This window comes from Bubalus kerabau, chromosome 9, assembly GCF_029407905.1.
Source record: "Bubalus kerabau isolate K-KA32 ecotype Philippines breed swamp buffalo chromosome 9, PCC_UOA_SB_1v2, whole genome shotgun sequence".
Lineage (NCBI taxonomy): Eukaryota > Metazoa > Chordata > Mammalia > Artiodactyla > Bovidae > Bubalus > Bubalus kerabau.
Window position 1 is genome coordinate 104727459 of NC_073632.1, and position 20260 is coordinate 104747718.

General features: G+C 49.9%; 1 protein-coding gene across 1 annotated transcript in view; it reads left to right on the top strand.

Annotated features, from left to right (window-relative positions):
- The first annotated feature begins 4385 nt into the window (after positions 1–4385).
- SLC22A3 (solute carrier family 22 member 3) overlaps positions 4386–20260 on the top strand; it is a 99218-nt gene continuing 83343 nt past the window's right edge. The window contains exon 1 of the mRNA XM_055536143.1: positions 4386–4878. Within this exon, the coding sequence (XP_055392118.1) occupies positions 4417–4878 (462 nt within the window). The 5' untranslated portion in view covers positions 4386–4416. The remainder of the gene's footprint in view (positions 4879–20260) is intronic.

A 20260-nucleotide genomic window follows, 5' to 3' on the forward strand; every position in this document is an offset into this window, starting at 1 on the left:
TTTCAATTTTCATCTTTCATTATAAAAGTGAAAATCCTCTTTGATTTCTTTTGGTTAGGAAAAAAACAGGTGCTGATGTCGTTCTTTCATAAAAGCGAAGTGTCATAAAACCAACTTTTGAAGAGCAGGGGACCCCTGAGTAGTTGTTTGTAGTACCTAGGTATAAAAAGGGTTAAAATATGGATGATATGAGTAACAACTTCATAACAGCTGTACCTGGACAAGGGAGGGCCCGAGCCTCCCTTACCAAAGGGGGGCCACACTCTGGCCTTCCTCTCCCCTAGGGCCAAGCGGGTGTACCCACCAGAAGCCCATTCCCCCTCCCATCTTCCTGCCCCTCACCTCCCACACTCCTACCCCCACCCCCCGCTGGGACCTGAGATCCCAGGATTCCCTGCCGGTGGCCCTGAGCCTTCTTCTTGGGCCTGCACGACTCTCCGCCAGGCCCACCTTCCAGAGAAAGGGCCTGGTAGATGCCCCGGGGGGATGCGGGGATGATAAGGACGGGACACGAAGGCACGTGATGAAGACTTCATCTGCGTCTAGGAGTCTTAGTTCTTCATAGCCACACATCTAAGATATAACAAAAGAAGGCAGAAGGCCAAACAACTGATGCAGTCGAACTGTGGTGCTGGAGAAAAAAGTCCCTTGAACTGCAAGGAGATCAAACTGGTCAATCTTAAGGGAGATCAACTCTGACTATTCACTGGAAGGACTGATGCTGAAGCTGAAACTCCAGTATTTTGGTCATCTGATGTGAACAAATGACTCATTAGAAAAGTCCCTGATGCTGGGAAAGATTGAGGGAAGAAGGAGAAGACGGCATCAGAGGATGAGATGGCTGGATGGACGTGAAACTGGGCAAACTTCGGGAAATGGTGAGGGACGGGGAGGCCTGGCGTGCTGCAGTCCATGGGGTCGCAAAGATTCGGACACGACTGGGTGACCGAACAACAACAAGAAGAGGAACAAGACATAATTACAGGACATTTGCAAATTCTGGGGAGGGTGGGGGTTTTATTACTCTCTTTATTAAGAGCTGACTTACACATATTAATAGCACTCCTCATGTGCTAAGCATGCTTTACTCACTCAGTCATGTCTGACTCTTTGCAACTCCATGGACTGTAGCCCACCAGGCTCCTCTGTCCATGGGATTTTTCAGGCAAGAATACTGGAGTGGGTTGCCATTTCTTTCTCCAGGGGATCTTCCCAACCCAGGGATCGAACCTGAGTCTCCTGTATCTCCTGCCTTGCAAGCGGATTCTTTACCATGTTCTAAGTAATTTGTATTAAAAATGGAAAGGTTCCATACTACTCGATTTTACAGAAAAGGCTAAATATCTTGCCCAAGGTCATTCAACTCAGTAGAAGTGAGATTCAAACACTCCAAAGTCCGTGATCTTAGCAACTGCTCTAGGTCTACTTGTCCAAATGCTCAGATTACTTTTTTTAAAATAAATATATAAGTTAAATAATTAAATTAAAATAGCCTGACAACAGCAATACAAAGGAAAATGTAGTGAAATTCCTTAAGAAGGTTCTTAGATGTGTTCGGAGCACAGATGTGACTTAGAGAAGAAGGCGGTTGCGGTAGTTGCAGAGGACTCAGCAGAGGGGGTGCTGACATTCCGCCCAGGACTTGCTGGGCCGTAGCTGTGAGGATGGGAGGGCAAAATGCCAGGAAGAAGAAACTTCGTGTGACAGGCTCAGATTTAGGGAAGTTAAGGAAGGATTTGAGGATTAGCAAGTTGTGTTATGTTTAGCTGTCACATGGGGGGACAATTTGGTGATGGATATAGGTTGGGATCTTGAAAGGGAGGGTGAGAAATGAGCGTTTAATTTGGAAACAAGGCAAGCCCTTCAAGGAAGTACCTCGGAGCTGCTCTGTGGGAAGGCAGTGAGGAGGGTGGGCTGACCCCAGAAAAGCTGCTGTGGGTAAGGAGCCCCCATGGCACTGTGGACAAAGACAGTGGCGGAGTAGAAGAGAAGAAGCCATGTGTGTGTGTGTGTGTGTGTGTGTGTGTGTGTGTAAGGCGTGGTGTCAGGAAGCATCCATTTATTCCACAAATGTTTACAGAGCAACTACTATAACCAAGCAATGATCTAGGGGGTCACAAGATAGAAATGAACAAAGCAGAACTTTCTGCCCTCATGAAACCTGCATCCTAGGCAGGGGACACCAGAAAAAAAGTAAATACAGCATGACTTCCTTTGTGGTCCAGGGATTAAGAATCTGCCTGCCAACACAGGAGACACAGGTTCAATCCCTGGTCCAGGAAGATTCCACATGCCCTGGGGCAACTGAGCCTGTATGCAACGACTGCTGAGCCCACGAGCCGCACCTCCTGAAGCCTTGCGCCCTAGAGCCAGGTTCCACAACAAGAGACGACGCTGCAACTAGAGTAGCCCCCATCTCTCTCTGCAACTGGAGAAAGCCTGCATGCAGCAAGGAAGACACAGCCAAAAGTAAATAAATAAAGCAAAGGAATTAAAAGATGCATATGTTAGATGGTGATAAGCACTTTGGAGACAGATGAAGCAGGGAAGGGAGCTGTGGGCTTGTCTGTATACGTGCACAAGTGTGTGTAAGGGTGGAGGGATGGTAAGCAGGGATGAGGGGAAGGCACATTGGAGTAAAGGCCTGGGGAGTGAGGGGTGTTGAGATGATATCTAGGAGTCTAGGACAGGGTTACGGTTACACCAAAAGGCAAGCTGGGAGATGCAGCTGGGTGGGAGGAGGAGAGACTGAGTCTGGGGTCCTGGGGGTGGGGGCAGTCAATAACAGGGACTACACCCTCAAGTGTGAGACGCGCACGCACAGAAGTCACTGCTAACTTGGTGAGAAACATGCTTCAGCAGCTGGGAACGAGGATGTGAGAACGATCAAGAGAGCCAGAGCGATCATTCACTCAGCCCCGACTATGTGCCCCTACAAAGCGTTTTATCCTTCCCAGTACCAGGAAGCCTTAGGGCATCCCTGAGCGGTGGACTGGTTTAACTCTGCAACAAAGAACAATAGGATTAAGCGCTAACTTGTGAAAGGGCACAGTAGGGGCCCGCCACTTTTTTGGCACTTCATATGTAATAATTTGTTCAACTGTCACAGGAAGCCCAGGAGGGGATGTCTCATTTGACATGAGAAGACTGAACTGGCCAAGTAAGGTGCCCAAGGTCACAAGCTGGTGAAACAGACAGCCTGGCTCCCGTCCTGGCTTTGGATTAAAAAAAGAAAAAAACAAAGTCAGCCTGCACTCTACCAGCTTCTCCGCCCTCCGAGTAAAGAAACCTAAGGGTAGAAGCTTTTTGGACAGCTGGGGTGGGGGTCTGGGGAGAGAGCTGGAAAATTCTCAAGAAGGGGGAGGCTAGGCCAGGGCAGGCCGGGGGCTGCTAACAGCGCAGTGTGGTCCGCACACGCGAAGGCTGCAGCCTAGAAGGGGCTTCTCACCCCGCCCAGGGAGGCATCGGAGCGCGGACACGGACACAGCAGCTTGGGCGCCTAGCAGAGGCCCGGACCCTAGACCGGACGCAGCTCTGCCAACCCTTGCGAGAAAAGTCAGGAAGCTAAAAACAGCCTTTCAAAGCAGTCAGCAAGCACGCTTTCCAGGCGGTTTCAGGCGTAGAAGAGGCCTTGGCTAAAGCAACCTGTAAGCGTCTGAGGTCCCTTCTCACTTGGAACTCCAGGACTCTGCACAAGACGCTCAGCCTCTGTGGGCTGCCCAGCTGCTCCTTTTGAAAGTTGGACAATATCTGAGATGTCGCCAAAAATCTAACCTCGCGGAGTTCAAGTTCTGCAGTCCACTGTTCTGGGACCTGGCTGCCCGGCCTCGGGGTCGCGCGGGGCGGCTCTGCACCGAGGGGACGAGGCCCGGAGGTGGGGGGGACTTCCCGGGTCACAGGAGTGGGACCCGGAGCGCGGGCATCCTCGGTCCCCCCACCAGGTTGCAGCCGGGACCCTCGAGAAACGAGTTCCACTAGCCCGGGAGTCGTTAGGTGGCCCTGGAACTTCCTTGTCTGGAAGCCCGACCCAGGCCCGCCCGCGGACCGGGCTGCTGGCAGGGACCGAATGGAGCCGCGCGCCAGCCCGGGAAGGCTGCGCGCGTCACTCGCAGTCCTGGGCCGGGTCCCCGGCGCGCGGTGGCGCTCCGCCAGGCCGCGCCACCCGGGCCCGGCCTCGCGCCCACCCCGGCCCCGCGGCGGCGTCCCCCGGGGGAGCTCGGCCCGGACCTCCGCGGACGCCCCCCTACTCCCCACGCCCCCGGGGGCGGGAGGCGGGGGCCCCGGGGCCCGAGGAGCGCCGTCCGCTGGCGCGGCGCCCAGGGGCGTGAGGCGGGGAGCGCGGGGGAGGCGGCCGGGGCGGAGGAGGCGGCCGGCCGGCCGGCGGGTCACTCGGCGGCCCGGGGCGGCGGGCGGCAGATGCGCTCGGGGGAGGCGGGCGAGCGCACCATGCCGTCCTTCGACGAGGCGCTGCAGCGGGCCGGCGAGTTCGGGCGCTTCCAGCGGCGCGTGTTCCTGCTGCTGTGCCTAACGGGCGTCACCTTCGCCTTCCTCTTCGTCGGCGTGGTCTTCCTGGGCAGCCGGCCCGACCACTACTGGTGCCGCGGGCCGAGCGCCACCGCGCTGGCCGAGCGCTGCGGCTGGAGCCCCGAGGAGGAGTGGAACCGCACGGCGCCCGCTCCCTCCGGCCCCGCGCCCCCCGAGGGCCGCGGCGACGGCCGCTGCCAGCGCTACCTCCTGGAGGCGGCCAACGCCAGCGCCGCCCCCGGCGCGCTGAGCTGCGCCGACCCGCTCGCCGCCTTCCCCAACCGCTCCGCGCCGCTCGTGCAGTGCCGGGACGGCTGGCGGTACGCCCAGGCCCACTCGACCATCGTCAGCGAGGTAAGGGGCCCGGCGGCGGCGGGCGGCGCGCGGATCGCCGCGGAGGCCGGGAGCCCAGCAAGCCGGCCGCCGGGACGGTGCGCGGAGGCTGAGACCAGTCGGTTACCTCCGGGCCCCCGCCTGCTTCATCCTGCACTCGCAGGGGCTGCGTCGCAACTGCCCGCCCCGGGGTTGTGGCTTTTCTCGCCCCCCCTCTCCTCCCCCGCTAGGGAGTTAACGGGGCTTCCCTTGTGGTTCAGCAGGTAAAGAATCCGCCTGCAATGTGGGACCACCTGGGTTCGATCCCTGAGTTGGGAAGAATCTGTGGAGAAGGGAAAGGCTACAGGCCTGGAGAATTCCGTGTTAATGGAGAGGTGCTTTCATGCATTGGAGAAGGAAATGGCAACCCACTCCAGTGTTCTTGCCTGGAGAATCCCAGGAACGGCGGAGCCTGGTGGGCTGCCGTCTATAGGGTCGCACAGAGTCGGACACGACTGAAGCGACTTAGCAGCAGCAGCTTTGGTTGCAGGGGTGAACGAAAACTGCCCTAGAAGCCGAGGGCTAAGATACTTCGCTCACGCCTTCTTGGGGATCCGAGCATCCAATGGGATGCGCGTTATCTCTGAGCTGTGTGTGAGCAAGTAGTCGGAAGGGACATGTGGACGTGTGGATAGAGAACCGCGGAGTCTGGGGCGAGCGACACGGAGCCGGCTGGTGGTCTCCAGCCGGCAAAAAAAGAAAGGAGAAATCTAAATTTGAAGGCAGAGCCACCCACGTGATTATCTGAAATGCAAAAGGACAAAGGTCGAGGCTATCCTGGGAGCATGATTTTGGTAAAACTCCTTTGGGGCAAAGAGCAACATTTGAGAGAAGTTGGGAAAGCTGAGGTTTTGAATTAAAAAAAAAATCTCCCCCCAAAGCATGCAGAGCGAACACCCCACTTACTGTGGGTGGCTCCTGGGGGCCGGGTGGGGGCACTCCTCTCGGTTGGGGTAGCTGGTGCTGGCAGTCCCCACAGGCTCTTGGGCTAGGTCTGGGTCGCCAAGAGTTGGACATGACTGAGTGACTTCATTTTCACAAGGAAGCAGGGCATTGCAGGTTAGGTGCCCTCTCCCTTGGTGGCAGGACTGTCTCTACCCTGGTCTGGCAGTTTGCATCTTTATCTTGGTTGGCTCTAACCTCAGGGACCCACTGAGCTTGGGTGGATGGGATGAGAGTTTTACTGAACTTTGTTTGCAATCACAGATCAATTGAATTTCTAACAAATGATTGAATGTGCCCAGGCAATTTGGGGGGAAAAATGTCTTTAATTGATTGTCACGAGGAGTGTTTAAGGACTGCCTTGAATAATGGGGGAAAACACTGGCTTCAGGGTTTGCAGTGCCTCTTCTGCCTGTTAACGGTGTTCTTTGGTCGGGTGACCACATCTTTCTGGTGTTGGGGTTGTCGATCTTTGAGGTTATGCATGCTCTGTGTGTGAACACACTGTGTAAAGTCCTCTGCTAAGAGCTATAGAGATCAAACCCCGGCCAGGCCATATCAGTGTGTGTCTGGGATACTTTAATTTCTACCTAATTTGTGGGTCACCATCAGGACTTGCTTTATAGGCTGATGGTGTTAGGGATTTCACTCTTGAAATGAACGGGCGTGGGAAAGGGTATTATCACCAGTACTTCCTTCGAGTTGCATCCAAAGTGGCTGCTTCTATTCCATCCAGCATGACTGCTTAATGCTACTTTCCAAGCAAACCAGCAGATGCCCCTTGGAGAGTAGACACCTGATTCTTGAAGACGTGAATCTCAAATGAAGAATGAAAAATGAGCCTTAAAAGCAAAAGGCACACACGCTGCAGGGGGGTTTCCCTGAACACATGACCCATGCACATCAGAGAAGAGAGACGTTGCGATATCTAACCTCAGATGCCTTATTCTGGACTTCCAGGCTTGTCTCAAGCCTTCCAGGGTTATTTCAAAAGAGGTTATGAAGTCTTACGATGCTCAAAAAGGCCCTGTGGAAGATGAGAGCACCGCACATCAGGACCTGGGACTGCCTCCGGCTGTGTGGCTTGGGTGGATTGCTTGACCTCTCTGGGCTTAGCATTCTCGTCTGTAGTATCAGGGGTTGGATTCAGCCCTTTGTAGTCCTACCAGCACCATCAGTGACATCACTGGATGGCTGTTCTCAGTGTGATCAGCACAATGACAAAAATCTTCAAGGAAAACGAAAATGTTATCCAGAATCCTCTCTTAAGGCCTCTGACAAGTTTTGGAAATATATTAGAGATTATTTTTCCTTTTCTTCTGATCCAAAACTGTTTGCTTCTTCTAGTTTGTTCTTAGTGTTTTGATTCTTGAGAGGAAGCCCTCTGTCTGTTCAGGAGGTTCAGCATCTAGAACAATTCCTTCCCTCTTAGAGTTCTTCACTGCTAATACACAGCTGTCTTTGGTTTTGCATGTGGTCCAATTAGGGTTTATTTTTCATATTCTATCAGACTGATGAAAGGAACTATAGTTCTATCTCTGACTCACACCGTGTACACAGTGTGTTTTCAAGGACTTAAAAATCTATTGTATTAATCATGGAAAGGGAGGGTGAATTGGGAGAGCTCAGAAGGTGGAAGCGGAGCTCAGATTCCAGAATGACCCCCTATGGCTGTCATATTTAATCCTCGAATCATTGAGGAAAAGAGAGCGTTGTCCCAGCTTTGCAGAAGGGGAGCCCGAGGCAAGAGAATGTGAAGGGACCTCCCAGCGTCCCAGACCTTCCACGTAGCCAAGTTGGGTCTGGATCCAGGGGGTCTTGATTGTGAATCAGTCTCCTTTGGGCCAGGCAGCGCTCAGAGTCCTTGGAACAGGTCCAAGCAACACGATCCCGGATTGCTCACACTTCAGAACCTGCAAGAAATCTTGTTGAACGTCCCTGTTTACTTAGTTACTATCCTGGTCTCCACTGACCAGCGTGTCATTTTGTTTCGTTTCGCGGTGTCGGGAACATGATACGATGCAGATGGGGCGGCTGTCTTCCCTGTCGTGGGAATGGCTGTCTGTGCTCCCGGCGTGAATGCTGCTGAATGGGCACTTCAACCTCAGCCATCCCTTTCATCTTCCAAAGTGAAAACAGGTGCCAAGAAGTGAAGTCAGGAGTCAGTGCCAAGTGCAGGGCTGTTTTAGTCCAGCTCCCCCTCCTGTTTATCCTGCTCTCGGCGATGCAGTGGGTTTTTCACCTACATTGAAGGTCCTCAGCACAAACTTTTCCAGTGTCTGAATCTCAGCCTTATCTAGTTGCCAGACATTGGGCGAAGAAAGCATGATGTGTTGCAGACAAGTCCAGGCCCTCGCCACCCAAATATTTCAGTTTCTTCCCCAGGGAGTGAGTCTTTGAAACTGATTGAGACTTTGAAATACTTGCTTGGTGGAGGATGGAGGGGGGCACTCCTCTCGCACTAGGAACAAGGCTTCAGAGCACCATTAAAAATAGATTGAATTGCCCTTTCTAGATTATTCTTTCTCCCACACATAAAACATGAAAGTCAATTTGAGGGCAGTGGCTGCCCCACTGAAGAAAGCGGAGCCTGCTTTGATCTTGGGGGCTGCCCTGGTGTTTCTCTGTCTCTGCTCTGCTTCTTGCACATCCATCCCAGGACAGGCACCCAGCCTCAGAGATCAGAGCCATGAGCGTCTGGTCCTTGCTGTCCCACCAGTGTGGAGACGCGCTGCTGTGAATACCGGAGAGTGGAGGTTAGCCAGGCTCCTGGTTTATTCTGAGCTGAGTTTCTGATTTGCTCTGGGCCTTTGGGAAAGATCTTACTTTTCTATTGTTTTTATTTTTAACCTGACGTGTGCCTTCCCTATTTTTTCACGGAATCAACCTCACCAGAGCATCTATTTTGTTATTACTTCAAAGGATCAACTGTGGCACTGTTCATTTTATATTTCTCCTTTTTTATTTCTTTTTAGTTTCATTATATTTTTTATATAAATAAAAAGTTATTTACTTAATTTACAACGAATTTCTACTGTACAGCAAAGTGATTCAGTTATACATGTGAAGTGAAGTGAAGTCACTCAGTCGTGTCTGACTCTTTGCGACCCCATGGACTGTAGCCTTGTAGCCTATCAGGCTCCTCTGTCCATGGGATTTTCCAGGCAAGAGTGCTGGAGTGGATCGCCATTGCCTTCTCTAGGGGATCTTCACGACCCAGGGATCGAACCTGGGTCTCCCGCATTGCAGGCAGACGCTTTACCATCTGAGCCACCAGGGAAGCACTTAAATTATTTTTCATATTCTTTTCCATTGTAGTCTACCACAGGATATTGAATATAGTTCCCTGTGCTGTACCGTAGGTCCTTGTTGTAGAATTTAGATTCTTCATTTCAATTCTTTCAGTGGTTACCCCTGAAATTTTACCAAGTTTACTTAACTGAGTCCGAATTGAATACTGCAACCTTCTCCTAAACAACCTGGGATCTTAAACACTTTGATTCAATCCCTCCTGTATCACAGGCATTAGTAGCCAATATTCTAGGTTTGTTCTTTCATTGTTAATTTATGGATTTTGTGCAAATCATGTATGTTTGGTTCACATTTGCCCTTCGTCTACTCATCATTCCATGCCGTTTCACTTTCCCTGCTTCTTTTTCATGTACATCTTTAAAACATTTTTATTTAGTTTGTATCTCTTGATGGTGAATGTTCTCCACTTTTGTTTCTATGAAAATGTCATTTCACCATTATTCTTGAAAGATAGTTCTGCCAGGTAAATAGTGTTATTTTGCCAGTTATTTTTCCTTAGCCCTTTCAGGCGGAGAAGGCAATGGCACCCCACTCCACTACTCTTGCCTGGAAAATCCCAAGGACAGAGGAGCCTGGTAGGCTGCAGTCCATGGGGTTGCTAATAGTCGGACATAACTGAGTGACTTCACTTTCACTTTTCACTTTCATGCATTGGAGAAGGAAATGGCAACCCACTCCAGTGTTCTTGCCTGGAGAATCCCAGGGATGGGGGAGCCTGGTGGGCTGCCGTCTATGGGGTCCCACAGAGTCAGACACGACTGAAGTGACTTAGCAGCAGCAGCAGCCCTTTCAGGATGTGAGCTCTGCCTCATAGCTCTCATTTTTGCTTTTGAAAAACCTGTTGTTAGTCTAATTGTCCTTTTCTCTTGGGTTGTGTCTAGGTGGGTATTTTTTGTATTTATCCAGTTTAGTATGCATTGCTTCTAAAAGGTCCCTGGCATATAGTTGACATTCAGTAAATAGCTGTTGAATGAACCATTTGTATTTTCTTTAACTGCAATTTTTAGTTCTTTGGCGGGTTCTGGAATATTCTCAACCATTATCTCTTCATTTCTTAGTTTCTACTCTTTCTTTCTGAAATTCTAATTAAACCTAAGTTGAACCTTCTTTATCTGTCCTTCATGACTCTTAACCTTTCTCTCATATTTCCCGTTTCAGTATCTGTATGATGGTTCAGGTAGCTTTTCAGACTTATCTTCCACATCACAATGGTTCTATTTAGCACTATCAAATCTGCTGTTTAATGCATTCATTGAAGTTTTGTATTTCAGCCCTTACCTTTTTCATTTATCAAAGTCATATTTTTTATCTTTCAAATATCCCTGGTCGTGTATTGCTAGTCTCTTATCGTTTGCTCATTTTTGTGTTTCTGTTTTTCGGTTTCTTTAAATGTTTTACATATGACTAGAATACTGGAGTGGATACCCATTCCCTTCTCCAGGGGATCATCCCAACCCAGGGATCAAACCTGGGTCCCTTGCATTGGTAGGCAGATTCTTTACCATCTGAGCCACCAAGGAAGCCCAACTCTATATTTAATATTTGGTAATTCACATCCCCAAAGATGTTCCAAATGTCTCACTTGTTGTTTGTTATGTGTTTGGCATTTGTGTGTGTGTTGGTTGAGCTTAATGAGTGAGCAGTCATCCCGGTCTGTGTCTGCAGCTTGGTGTTGGCCGCAGAATGGCCAAGCAGGTCCATGCAGTGATGTGCGTATGAACCCAGAGCCAAAAGAGATGAGAACACAAAAGCTCATCTCCTGCTTTCTTCTGGCAACTTATTTATTAGGGTTTTACCAATGACAGCTCAATTGAAATTTATTTAGCATTTACTATATGCTGGGCAGGCCTCCCTGGTGGCACAGTGGTAAAGAACCAACCTTGCCAAAGCAGGAGACATAATAGACGCAGGTTCAATCCCTGAGTTGGGAAGATCTCCTGGAGGAGAAAAAGGCAACCCACTCCAGTATTCTTGCCTGGAGAATCCCATGGACAGAGGAACCTGGAGACATGCAGTCCATGGGGGTCGCAAAAGAGTCGGACATGAGTTAGCAACTAAACAACAACATATGCTAAGCGCTGACTAGGCTGGTGTACGAAGATGGCTAAGTCTCCCATGAGCTCAGGGCCTGGCAGAGAGACTTGCCCCGAGATAGCAAAAGGCCGCAAGTGGTGACAGGTGTGGTGAAGGGATGCCTTCTTCTGATTGACTGGGGCTGAATCAAAGCACTGACCTTGACCACGGCCTCGGGGGACAAGGAGGAGCCCGAGAAGAATATATGAGGAGGAAAATGTTGCATGTGCACATGCTCTCACCTTCATCCTTATTTATTTGTAGCCATTCAAATGTCCCCAGAGCAGTAACTGATGGATATTCCTGGGACCCACCCACAGACATGGATTCAAAAGATGGGAGTGGTGTTCGGGAATCTTCATCGTTCACACACGTGTGAGGCCCTTGCAGGTGGGCCCTGAGACCACATGAGGACCGTGACAAGATCCTCATGGGTGGAACAGCCTATGTGTGGTTGAAGCGAGTGCCAGCTCCCCCAGACACTCTGCAGACCTTTCCTCAACCGGGTGTCCCACGCTTTATCTGATGAAGTGCTGCGGTGTACTTGCAGAAAGCTTGGGGGTCTCCAGAGATGGGCAGCTGACAGTAAAACCCTATAATTGATTGGAATGAGGTGCCCACAGCTGCACCACACTCCCTGGGAATCTTGGTGCACCATGGGGTGGGGCTTTGGGCACAGGCAGGTGTGCAACCACAGGGGATGTCCAACAGATAAGGCATGGATGTCTGTACTTTGTTATGTATGGGTTAGAGACCCTAGGCATAAGGCAGTTTTCTGTAACATCGCATGGAAAAACCCAAGTGAACTTTTTGGCCACCCTGATATAATGGAAAGAACATCCCTGTCCTTTGGGGTCAGAGAGATCTCAGCCTAAAGCCCAGCTGCTCCATGTTTCCACTTTAAGGACAAATCACAGAACCTGCCTGAGCCTCAGTTTCCTCAGCTCTAGAAAGGACCTAATTAGGAATTCCCTTGCAGTCCAGTGGTTAGAACCTGGTGCTTTCACTGCCTTAGCCCAGCTTCAGTCCCTGGTTGGGGAAGTAATATCCTATAAGCTGCCCAGTGCCACACACACACACAAGAAATTTCCCTGTAGCTCAGATGGTAAGGAAGCTGCCTGCAGTGGCGGAGACCTGGGTTCAATCCCTGGATCAGGAAGATCCCCTGGAGAAGGAAATGGCAACCCATTCCAGTATTCTTGCCTGGAGAATTCCATGGACAGAGGAGCCTGGCGGGTTACAGTCTGTGGGGTCGCACAGAGTCGGACATGACTGAGCGACTAACACACACACACACACACATAATAACACTTTCCTTAGTGATCGCCCTGCCATACACATGTAGAGTGCCTATCACCGTGCCTGGCCCTAAGGGATGCTCAAAAAACTGGATCCTGTTAACTTATAGAGTCTTGAGCTGGATGGGGGTGGGGGAGGGAGAGAGGAGATAGATGCTGGTTCAGACTTGGCCCTGGAGCTGGCCTCTGGTCAAGCACAATACATCACTAATAAACTTACCTTTTATGTTAATGGGCACTGATTTCCACTGAGGCCGAGAGTACCGTGTCCTTTTCCGCTGAGACGCACAGCAAGGCTGTATTTCCCAGCTCCCCTTGCAGCTCGGGGTGAAGGTGGTCCTGTGATGGAGTTCTGGTCAGTGATGTTGAGAGAAACACACACCTGGAGGCAGGAAAACCTTCCTTTTCACAGTCTCCCCTCTTCCTTCCTCCCCTCATCTGCGTGCAGAGAATCCTGGGGCCCCCAGAGAGGGCCAGGTCCTTAGCGGGATGGGGTGCAGATCTTGAAGCCTGCAGGAAGGGGAGCCCCTATCTTCCTCCCCTTTATCTCCTCTTCGCGAGACTGTGGAATGTAAACTGTCTTATGTGAAGCCACCGAGATTTGGGGGGTGGTTTGAGCCTCCCCTGACAAATACACATTTTGTTGTGTTTCTTAGAGGCTGCCGGCACCTGATGCAATGGTAGGGAAGCTGGTTCCTTCAAGACGGTCCCCACCTTGGTCTGTGTACAAGGTCACCATGACCTTGTCTAAGGGCCCTGCAGGCCCCCTCCTCTGCAGGCTTCCCTCCTGCAGCCCCTCCAGGACATGCCTGGTTGTCCTCCCTGGGCTGTGAGCGTGCCGCTTCCTTTTCTCCAAATACCTTTCCTCTTTCTTTTTGAGGCTGGTCCATTTTTTTTTTTTTTTAATGTAAAGATGCATCTGTGCTGTGTGTGTTCAATTGTGTCCGACTCTTTGCGACTCCAGGGACTGTAGCCCTCCAGGCTCCTCTGTCCATGGGATTCTCCATCAAAAATACTAGAATGGGTTTCTATGCCGTCTTCCAGGGATCTTCCAAACCCAGGGATTGAACCTGCGCCTGTTGTGTCTCCTGCATTGGTAGGCAGACTCTTTACTGTCTGAGCCACCTGGAAGCCCAAAGATGCAGTGAAGAGTTATCTGTCCCAGAAATATACCTCCTTCCCTCCTCCCCTCCTCCCCATGCCCAACCCTGAAGGTCTGGTCCCCTTCCTCTGCCCAACCACCCTCTCTGTGTGCTGAATCAGACTGCAGCTTTCTTGAGGGTGGAGACTATTTAATAAACATTTGTGATGAAATCACAAACGGCATTTAATAAAATCTTGGTTAAAGTAAGAAGTAAACGAGGAAGGGATTGAGTGACAAATGTGCCCCCTTTTAGAACTTTGGCTCGGCCAGCCCTGAACTTGACCTTCATAGATTATAATAAGCTCTTTCCTGCAACAGTCCTGCTTCACTTTTGCACTAATCCTGTATGTTAATTTAGAGAAAAATGGACATTTTAACAATTTTGATTTTTGAACATGGTGTATTTGGTGTCATTTGAACATGATGTGTTGCTGAACTTTCTTAGGTGTGATTGAACATCCCTCACAATGTTTTATACTTTTCAGTATAAAAGCACAGACACAAATTCCCTGGATTTATTCCTAGGTCCTTGCTTTATTAATAACTTAATAATTAATTAAGTACAGTGCTGCTGCTTCACAGCTTAACCTTCCAGGGCTTGGGTCTCCCTCTCCCTCACGCCCACGGGATCTGGTGAATCACGGGGTGGCTGGGGTCCTGTAGGAAGTCCCCCCAGCTTCCTGGAGCAGGGGGACAGCAGCCCGACCGCTGACCCCTGTCCCAGGGTCTCTGTCATCTTGAGTCTTAACTGGGGGATGCAGCAGGAGGACCGCTGGCTCTCGGGGCCATAATTTTAGGTGCTGACGTCCACTGTGCAGAGTAGGCTTTTCTCAGCTGTCCTGGCGCTTTCGGGCCCGTCTGTGTCGTCAGCCGAGCCGGGCACAGGTGCCCGGTGCAAGTCAGCGAGGGGCGCCCGGGGCCGGCTCCCAGCAGTTCAAAGGCGCAGAGCTGAGCCCTCCAAGGCCTTCGGGGGTGGGGTGCGGAAACACTGCCCACCTGTCAGAACAAAATAAAACCCCTTCCATTTTTCCTCATTTTTTTGTCTTAAACTATAACCAAGAAAGGAAACTTACTTCTATTCTGTAAGGGAAAAGTCAAGTTTCTTAAGGTTCCTGGTGTAGCCCTCTAGAAGGACAATAACACAAGCACAGTAAATGATGATTGGCATGACTTTTTATCCAAGGGAGTTCGGTAACATGGCTTTTGAAGGATTACTGTGCTCTGACTGTTCTGTGCTTATAATAAACCAAGTATTAATAATTTTGGGGGTGGATGCTTGTATAATACTAGAGAAAAACAATGAGGGATGCAGTTGAGGGACCCATACGAAGATGAATAAATAAACGTGATTTTTTTTCCAACAAAATCTTACATTTCAATGGTATGACTAGTATGGGCCCCACCAAGTACATCCCTCAAAGCGCACGACTGATTCAGAACTTATCTTTAAAAACTATGATCAGGCTAATGAAAAATAAAAGTCCTCAGATGCGTGTGGTGATTCCTATAGAATATTTTCTACAAGCTTGTAATCCTAGTCTCTGATTAAATCAGTGAAGTGGGTGTTGTACAAAGGGCTCTGATCCCAGACACGGGAACCCTGGCACAGGTTACTGGGAGTAGCCTTCTTTTATGGGTTTTATGGTTACCTTGTATTTATTTGTAATAAAACCCAAAAATAAGTGTGACAGACTATGTTTTCTTATTTCTTAGAAAACGGTTCAGGAACAAAATCTGGAAACTTCAAATAAGGTGAGGGGTGAGAGACACGCCTCTTGCTGGGCGTTTCCGGTTCCTACGCAGGAAGCAGCAAACCATCCACCTTGTGCTCCTCTTCCAAAGGGCAGGGGACATTTGCTTCCTGGGTTGGCGTCAGCTACATTGTCGTGGTTGTTCAGTCGCTCAGTCGTGTCCAACTCTTTTGTGACCCCGTGGACTGTGGCACGCCAGGCTGCTCTGCCCATGGAACTGTCCAGGCAAGAATACTGGAAGGGGTTGCATTTTAGCAGTTATCAAAATAGAACACTTGATTTTTCTTGTAAGACAAGTTAGTAGTGTATCATAGTATAGACCACGATTTTATTTTTTATGAAGCGAAAAGCTTATTTTATGACTGCTTGTGCAACACAGAGACAGATTTGGTTAAATTGCAGTTTTCCTGAAAAGCCATTAGCTCAGTGGTATCCAGTGTGAGAGACCCAAGTAGTGAAAGTGAAAGTTGCTCAGTCGTATCCGACTCTCTGCGACCCCATGGACTATACAGTCCATGGAATTCTCCAGACCAGAATACTGGAGTGGGTAGCCTTTCCTTTCTCCAGGGGATCTTCCCAACCCAGGGATTGAATCCAGGTCTCCTGCATTGCAGGCGGACTCTTTACCAGCTGAACCACAAGGGCAGCCCAAGAATACTGGAGTGGGTAGCCTATCCCTTCTCCAGCAGATCTTCCTGGCCCAGGAATCAAACTGGGGTCTCCTGCTTTGCTGGCAGATTTTTTGCCAACCAATTTACCAGGGAAGCCCACGTAAAGACTTAGATAGAGCCAGGGCCTCAGCAGGTCCTGCTGCCCAGAGGGAAGAATGTTGTCCTGATTCTTAGGACAGGGGACCCATGCGACAGTTTGGTATTGGTGACTCCCAAGCTCTTTGAAAGCTTTTGCTCTTCGTGTTATGAAGATTCTGGAGTTAGAGCCTACCTCCTCGGGAGCCTGAGGGTACTACTCCCCGCCCCCCTGACCCTGGAGGTACCAGAGCATCCATTGTCTGGATGGTGCTCACCTGAAGTCGGTGGGCCCGCTCCCAGTTCCGATCAAGGCTCCCCACCTTGAGCACAGCGCACGCCCTCTCATCATTCTCTCTGCTTGAGAGCGTCATGTCTCGGCTGCCTTTCCCAGTGGTGGCGTATGCCCCTCGGACGCACAGGGTGGATCTGATGTCACGGGGCTTCTGCCAGCTGGACCCGGCATGTGGCCGACAGCACAAGATGAAAGACAACATGTGTGTCTCTTGCTCCCAGGACGGATGCTGTAAGCTGATGCCTCTCAGACACCAGCAGAAAGGCCAGGCCCCAGGACCTCTTGAGCTCAATGGTAGCACATTTATGGGAGTTCCAGGATCACGGAGAAGACAATGTGTGCTTTTAATACGGCTAGTTCTTTAATAAGAGAAACGTTTTGGAGACATTTATTGAGAAACGAGTGCCCTTACATTGTCCTCCAGCGAGGATTTCAAAGCAAACCCTCATGGGGAAGTCACGGTGGACAGTTCATTAAATTGTATTAAATATCTGGGGGAGAGGAGAACACTAAAATGGAAAGTAATCACATTTAATTTGGCATCGATTTTTAAAAAATCAAATAGAGAAGTTTTAGAGTTTCTGGAGTGTAAAGGAAATTGTTCAAGAACCATTCCCACAGAGAAGCTTGCTCTTTCTGTGTCTGTCTCAACTACTTGGTAATAATGGTAGTAACACATTCACCTGAGGCACCTATTGTCCACCAGCCAGCGTTGCCATAGGATGACTGTGATCCCCTGTCCAGCATGTATATATACAGGGCTCTTCCCCCTGGATAAGGAAATGGCTACCCACGCCAGTATTCTTGCCTGGAGAATCCCATGGACAGAGGAGCCTGAGGGGCTACAGTCCATAGGGTCACAAAGAGTTGGACACAACTGAACTGAACACTTTGGGCTTCCCAGCTGGCACTAGTGGTAAAGAACCTACCTGCCAATGCAGGAGACGTAAGAGATGCGAGTTTGATCCTTGGAGCTGGAAGATCCCCTGCAGAAGGGCAAGGCAACCCCCTCCCATATTCTTGCCTGGAGAATCCCATGGACTGAGGAGCCTGGCAGGCTGTGGCCCATGGGGTTGCAAAGAGTTGGACATGACTGAGCAACTGAACAACCAGAAAAGGGCACTTCCAGAAGAATTTTGATTTTTAAACCAAACCAAGTGCATTACAAAATGAAATAAAACTACCTTTGTATTTATCAGCTGCAGAAAGTTAGCTAATGACCATTTATTGTTGCAAAATTGAATAAATGATCAAATTTTAGACCAGAACTGGTTCAGTGTGGCCTCTCTCTAAGGCAAGTGAGTGGCTAAGAACACAGGCTCGCTAGGTGTGTGAGCATGGGCGGATTTCCTAGTTTGAGACTTTTCCGAGCTCGGGTTCTCACAAAAAAAAGGGAATGATTGCATTTATGGAGTTCTGATGGGAGATTATGCACAGAACGCATGCATAGCCATTGTCTGCCCCTCCCTGTTTACAGATATTGAGTGTAGGCCTCTCTGTCCACTCCGAGAGGCAGCTTTGGCCTGGGAATGCCCGAGGGAAGACTTTGGTGGACAGAACAGTGAGATTCCCGCCCCAAGGGATCCACTCCCTGGAGCTGGAACAGCTGGAGCTCAGTTATAAAGACTAAGACATGACCCACAATAGACTCCTTGGAGCTACACGCTTTGGCAGGACGTCTGAGCCTCCACTGCTTCAGCTCCCTCGGGTCTGGGCAGGTTATGGCCCCCTGGCACTCCCTGGCAGGGCCACAGCTCTGCCCACTTCCTCTTCTCCAGCCCCAGCTTGTGTGAGAGATTTGGAAAAGAACTACAGTACCATTCTAATATGAAACTCTCTCTATCGCGTGTTTTCTTCACAAGTACCAGAAATCTTTCAATAAACCTGGACAGAAAACATCTGCCTAAAAAGGATCTGGGGAGAAGGCCACCAGTGGGGCTCGTGCTTCTGTTCTGCTGGGTCAAGGAGACAAATTTGCTTCGTATTTTGGGACAGTTTGCCGTGGCCTCATACTGTCACAGTTTGCTTGTCCTGTCATGAGAACCTGGCCTCAGAGAAAACACTGAATGACTCCCTGTGGCCCCTGAAATCTATGAAATGAGAGCAGAGCCGTGACGATGGGTCAGGAATTGTGACTGTTGAGGTTCAGATTGGGGTTGAGGTAAATTTGGGCTAAGTTGCTCTATAAATTAAGCAACCCAGTTCTCTTGACATTGAATAGACACTAAAATGGAAACCATGAACGTAACTTAACACCAAGGAAGGACAAAAAGTCATACTGTAACGTACTACATGGGCTTCCCAGGTGGCTCAGACGGTGAAGACTCTGCCTGCAATGTGGGAGACTCAGGTTCAATCCCTGGATCGGGAAGATCCCCTGGAGGAGGAAATGGCAACCCACTCCAGTATTCTTGCCTGGAGAATCCCATGGACAGAGGAGGCTGGCAGGCTACAGTCCATGGGATCCCAAAGAGCTGGACATGACTGAGCAACCAACAATGTACTATGTATAACCGTAGAGTTATTGACACAACTTTCCTGCTTAGAAACTTTCTTCTAAGAAGAAAATGACCAGATGACATTAAAATACAGTAAATGGTCAGCTCATTTAATCCTTGCACACACCATCAGGCATGGTTTGTTATCCCTGTTTTGTAGAGCGGGGAAGGCAGGTGCAGAGGGATTAAGTAACTCACCCCCTGTCATGAGCTGCAGGATGAGAGAGCTGGAAAAGGTATTTTTGATGTCTGAACCAGCAAGAGTTTTTATTTTCTCTTTTTGGCTGTTCCGGGTCTTAGTTCCCTGAATAGGGATCGAACCCATGTCCCCTGCATTTCAAGGCAGATTCTTAACCACTGGACCACCAGGGAAGCCCCTGAAAGAACTTTATTGATGATCTCTTACCTAAAGTTGCTTTACTAGTTGTCAGAAAATAAGGGGACCTTGTTCAGAGAAGACAGTCTGGGGAGGGGGGATAGAAACCTCAGGCATCACATGCACCCCGCCTGTAAAGTCTTCCCATAAAAGGACTGCTTCACCCAGTTCAGGGTCAGAATACAAAGCAGGTGGAATGGATACGGGAAACCTATAATTGCTGTCCTTGATCTGAATCATCAAAAAGGCGATTGCTCCATTTACAGGAACTAAGATTTCATCTGACCTAGCTTTTAATACGGAGAAGGCAATGGCACCCCACTCCAGTACTCTTACCTGGAAAATCCCATGGATGGAGGAGCCTGGTAGGCTGCAGTCCATGGAGTCTCCAAGAATCAGACACGACTGAGCGACTTCACTTTCACTTTTCACTTTCATGCATTGGCGGAAGAAATGGCAACCCACTCCAGTGTTCTTGCCTGGAGAATCCCAGGGACGGCAGGGCCTGGTGGGCTGCTGTCTATGGGGTCGCACAGAGTCGGACACGACTGAAACGACTTAGCAGCAGCAGGAGCAGCAGCTTTTAATAGCTAGAGTCTGTTAACGTGTCTAGTAACCACATATTTTGCATCATCCAGGTTATATTGTTTAATATTAGTGATTTTTTTTAAACTATGTGACAAGGTACACTGGGGCTTCCCAGGTGGCACTAGTGGTAAAGAACCCGCCTGCCAATGCAGGAGACCCAAGAGACACAGGTTTGACCCCTGGATAGGGAAGATCCCCTGGAGGAGGCCATGGCAACCCACTCCAGTATTCTCATCTGGAGAATCCCATGGACAGAGGAGCCTGGCAGGCCATAGAGTCACAAAGAGTTGGACACGACTGAAGCGACTTAGCCCACAAGATACCCCTTCCAGGAGGTGGGG